Source organism: Camellia sinensis, chromosome 4, assembly GCF_055761805.1.
Source record: "Camellia sinensis isolate YWXY chromosome 4, ASM5576180v1, whole genome shotgun sequence".
Classification (NCBI taxonomy): domain Eukaryota; kingdom Viridiplantae; phylum Streptophyta; class Magnoliopsida; order Ericales; family Theaceae; genus Camellia; species Camellia sinensis.
In genome coordinates, this window is record NC_138964.1 from 47,615,656 (window position 1) to 47,620,554 (window position 4,899).

General features: G+C 30.9%; 1 protein-coding gene across 1 annotated transcript; it reads right to left on the reverse strand.

The window, feature by feature from the left end:
* Nucleotides 1–545: 545 nt before the first annotated feature.
* On the reverse strand, nt 546–4,393 carry LOC145823727 (receptor-like protein 9DC3). Its single transcript, XM_082923251.1, has 3 exons — nt 3,726–4,393; nt 1,397–1,507; nt 546–735 (listed from the first exon to the last, which is right to left on the reverse strand). The coding sequence occupies exons 1-3, from the start codon at nt 4,391–4,393 to the stop codon at nt 546–548; spliced, it is 969 nt and encodes a 322-aa protein (XP_082779377.1).
* Between the last annotated feature and the right edge of the window lie 506 nt (nt 4,394–4,899).

The following is a 4,899-nucleotide window of genomic DNA, read 5'->3' on the forward strand; positions in this document are numbered from 1 at the left end:
TCACATAATTAAAAAAAATCAAACAGTTAAACATGTGTTACATGAACCCAAATTAGATTGATTCTAAATTATGGCTCTTGAATTAAATTTCCACCCATGAACCAAACATGCTCCAAATATATGCAAAACTGAACTCAATAAATTTTACCTCAAGTCATGATTCTAACATCAAATCTCAACACAAAAATTTTGCTATAAATTAAACTGAACACTATTCAATTCGTAAATTTTCAGAAATAAAGACTCATGCATAAACACTTCATAAAATTTTCATAATGTTTGAGCTATACAACTATTTTCAAAATTTTACAAAAATAAGATCTTCAACTCGAGAGACAAATTTTACCCTAAACTTGTGTAACAAATTAGAAATTGTGTTTTAATTATCATAAACCCAATTACAAATGATCTTTTAATATTAAATATATATATATATATATATATATATATATATATATATCACTAACCACGTGGTGCAACATCCATCCAATTAAATTATGCAATGATTTTATAAATATTAAAAAAAAAAAATCCAGTCATTACAACTATTCACCAAATGAATCCACCGAAATTGAATTGACAATCTGCAACACTATACAAACAGCAATACAAAGTGTATTGTTGTCCCTCAGTCTCCCAAAGCACACTATCACCAATTTCCACCCATCAGGTTTTGAGAAACAACATACTAGCTGCCAATTACTATTAAGTAAATGACCAGTGACGCTCTCAACACTAAACTATAGTGAATCAAATGGCTCTCAATTTGTCAAATGAAAATGTCATTTTTTTAAAAAACAAATTGCCAAATGAAAATGTCATTTTTGGGCCTTATTAACATGTGAGATGCAGATAGAAAGTGCATGCATGGCCAAATATTGGCAATTGTAAATTTACACTTTGTTGTTTGGGTAGAAAATATTTTTTTATAGTTAGTGGTGGTGGTAGAATGAAGGTCGAGGTAGAGCTGGTAGCATGGTGGTGGGGCAGCGGTGACAGTGATAGCGACGATGACGGTGGTGGTGGCCATGGTGATGATGGTGTGATGGTGGAGGTAAGAGTAGCGGTGGTAGTATAGTGACATTAATAAGACTGTTCGGAAAATATATTTTGCATTTTAAAAGTGAAAAACATTTCATATCTAAATAAGCTCTTTTTTTGTTGATAATAAAAATTATTTTTCATTGACTTTCGTTTTCTATTATTCCAAACACGAGAAAATACGAACCAAGCAAAATGATCTAATCCAAGATCTTCAATATGGGAAACAATATTTTTATTACTTAAATAGCACACAACATATTTATTTTTAAATCAAAATTAAAATTTATATTTTACGATTTAACAGCACTCATCAAATGGACACACACTTTCTAGCATATATATACATTCTAACCTTTGATATTGTATCTGCAACTTCCCAGCATTGTGTAATGCATCAGCTTGACCAAAATTCGCCATGGCCCCAAAAGCTACGCCACTTAGATCAAATTGAAATGCACTGCAACTACATCACACAAATCAAAGATTGCTACAGTTACTGAATTCCTTGAGCATATTAGATTTGACATGCATGTCACCCAGACATATTTTGAAAACCATAAATATGCTTATTAGATAGCTTCAATTAATGTATGAAAACAATGAAAAAAAAATGAAAACATTTTTGGTGTTTCTCAATTTTAATGGGAAAGGATTCTCTCCTGTCCACAGTTTTACTAGAGGGTGTTGTTGAGGTTCATAGAGCCACCACATATCCTATTTTGATAATTTGAAAAAAAAAAAAATAGATTCATTATATTCATAACTATATGATTTCATTATATTTGTTTAAAAAAACGAATGACAAGTATAATTTTGAAATTGTCCATCATTTTTTTAAAGACCAATATGAAAACAATTATATGGATATAAATATGGCATTAATCTGAATTTTATCCTAAATGATCTACGCAAAAAAAAAAAAAAAAAAACAAAACTTTACAAATTATATGATTCAAATCATCAAAATAAGACCTATAATGTATCTTATGAACCGATTATCACACTTGTAATTCAACAGTAAATTAGGTAGAACTCATTCCCATATTAATAATAGAAAGCCAAAAACATAAAAGAGGGCTTGTTTTCTTCAAATTTTAAGAGAGACCTATGTAATTTACTCTAAACTGTACAACCAAAAACATATTTGTTTTGTTCATTATTTGAGATGAGGGGTAGAGAGGAATAGAGGTGTTTAGTTGTAAAGAGTGAGCCGTCCAGTAAGTGTGAGTAAGAAAAAAAATAGGGGTTTAGTTGTACAATTTAAAATTTCTAAATTCTTAAATTATTATTTTTGTCCATTAGATTAAATTTTCACTATTGTTGATTTGCGAATATTGTCTCTAATTAGACCATATGAACTAAAATAAGAAACAATAAATGGATGCAAATAATAATTTAGGAATGAAGTAAAAAACCGTGACTATAGTTTACAGTATAACAAAATATGAAAATGTATTGAATTTTTATATATATATATATTTGTATTTTTGGTATTTGGTGATTTTTTTTTTCTCACAAATATGATACTTTTTAAGTGTATCTAAATTAGATGTATTTAAGAAATAAAAAATGTGCGTAAAATATTAAAAAAATTCGCTAAAAAGGAATAAAAAAAAAAACTCAATTTTTTGAAAAGTGAATTAAACCAAACAAGGTAAATATATTATTTTTTCATCCATATAACTAATGAATTGTTGATAAAAATAAGCTAAGTGTTAACCCACTGTAATTAGGAGAGGTCGGTGTAAATTTACCTAACCAAGCACTCATTTTCTTTTTCATTATTTGAAGTAGAGAGAAATAGGAGTGTTTGGTTGTCTAAATTGTAAAATTATTTTATTAACCATTAGTTTAGATTTTTAGCATTAATGATTTGGACTAATTGTCTCCAATCCAACCATATGAACTGAAATCATCAACAATAAAAACTAAATAGATGGAATTAATAATTTAAAAATGAAGTAGAAAAAATGACTATAGTTTAAGGTATAAAAGTAAATTTGTTTTTTTAAAAAAAGACCTATTAAAAAAGTGTCCAAGTCTTGTACCTTTTTGAATTGCAGTTATTAGAGTCAATAACAAACCTTTATTTTCACTGCTCATTTAGGAAAATGTCTCGTAGCTCAAATTTTGTGGCTCAAAAGTGGCTCAAATGGCCAAAACGACATCGTTTTGGCCATTTTTATGTTGTTCTGTACTCAAAACGACGTCGTTTTGGCCATTTGAGCCACTTTTGAGCCACAAAATTTGAGCTACGTAGCATTGTCGGCTCATTTATTACATCCATGATTTTATTTTTTTAATTTTTCGCATGATGATTTCCAATCAAGTGCTTTGTATAAACATAAGGAAATAAACTAGCTTTATTATGTATGATACAAATAAACTGCTAAGAAACTAAAAACAGAGTAGATAACAACCATAACTAAGCCATAGTTTTTCATGATGAAGCAAAAGAATGCAGAAATTCATTGTGATACTTACCAAAGGACACCACTTGCATTCACTAATTTCACCTTCCTCTGTTCCTGTGAACATGCTTTTTAAATCTCTTTCTGCTTTCGTTTTGTTCACCTTCAATGATCCTCACAAGTCATTGAGGTTTTCCTCTAGAGAACATAAGATATCCCATAACAAGTCCCCATACCAGCCCACATCCATAACCCGGCAATATGACATACCAATTGAATCCACTTGAAGAATACGTATTGTCTTCTTGTTGTGGTGTGCTAGGGTCGCTGCATGTATTTGACAATGGAGGTCCACATAATGCCAAGTTACCAATGTAGGAATCATTTAAAAATGTATCAAATTGGTTGCCTTGTGGTATCGGTCCTATTAGTTGATTCTGTGAAAGGTTTAAGACTTCAAGGGATTTCAAATTCTTTAGTTGTTGAGGGATCTCCCCAATGAGTTTGTTGGAAGAGAGGTCTAACCATTCGAGCATTGTCAAATTAACAAGAGATGTTGGTATATGACCTGTAAGGCTATTGTGAGACAAGTTGAGCCCGCGGATTGAATTTAACTTTCCAATGATCTGTGGAATCTGACCTTCGAAATTGTTTTTCGATAAATCAATTACAGTGAAAATGGTTGGGACTTTTTCCATTTCTATGGTTGATCCTTTGATTACCATAGTCAAACAATCATGATAATGATATGGATACTGATATAAAGAATCAACACCGGAGTTCTCGATGTATTGCAATTTATAATTGGCTTCTATGACATTCATCATTGCATTGAAATTCTTGAAATATGTTTTTGGCAGTGGACCAATAAAATAATTGTCTGACAAATCCACAACTCTCAAGTTAAGGAAGGGAAATTTGGCTTTGGAAGCTGGCATAGGTCCATGGAATTTGTTAGATCTCAAACTTAGAACTTGCAGCCAGCGTAGTTTTTCCAACCAAAATGGAAATTTGTCAGAGAACTTGTTACATCCAAGATCTACCACTCATAGCATTTTGCAATTGACTAAAGATTTTGGTACTGTACCCTCAAATCCATTTCCATTAAGGTCAATAATTTCGAAGGAATTTCCCTTTACAAATGTATTAGGAATGGTGCCAGAAAAATTATTTTTCCGTAGATCGAGCACAGAGAAATATGTGCTGAAGTTTCCTAAACATTGTGGAATAGAACCATTAAAGCTATTACTAGATAGGATAAGTAATCGAAGGGAAACTGCATGACAGAGCATGTCTAGCTCACCACTGAAGTTATTTGATGAAAGAATGAGACTAGTAAGGTTCACGAGTTTGAAGGTTGAACTTGGAAACCTACCATATAGGTTGTTATTGCTCAAATCAATAACAATTAAATCAGTGGATTTGAACTCTTTTACACGGCCAG

Excerpts from the sequence above, each read along its gene's own strand:
- LOC145823727 (XM_082923251.1), bottom strand. The coding sequence starts at position 4,393 with ATGCCAGCTTCCAAAGCCAAATTTCCCTTCCTTAACTTGAGAGTTGTG. Across the intron at positions 1,508-3,725 it reads TCTTCAAGTGGATTCAATTG|TTGCAGTGCATTTCAATTTG; the intron begins GTATGTCATATT and ends TGTGTGATGTAG. Across the intron at positions 736-1,396 it reads TTGCAGATACAATATCAAAG|TGTTGAGAGCGTCACTGGTC; the intron begins GTTAGAATGTAT and ends ACTATAGTTTAG.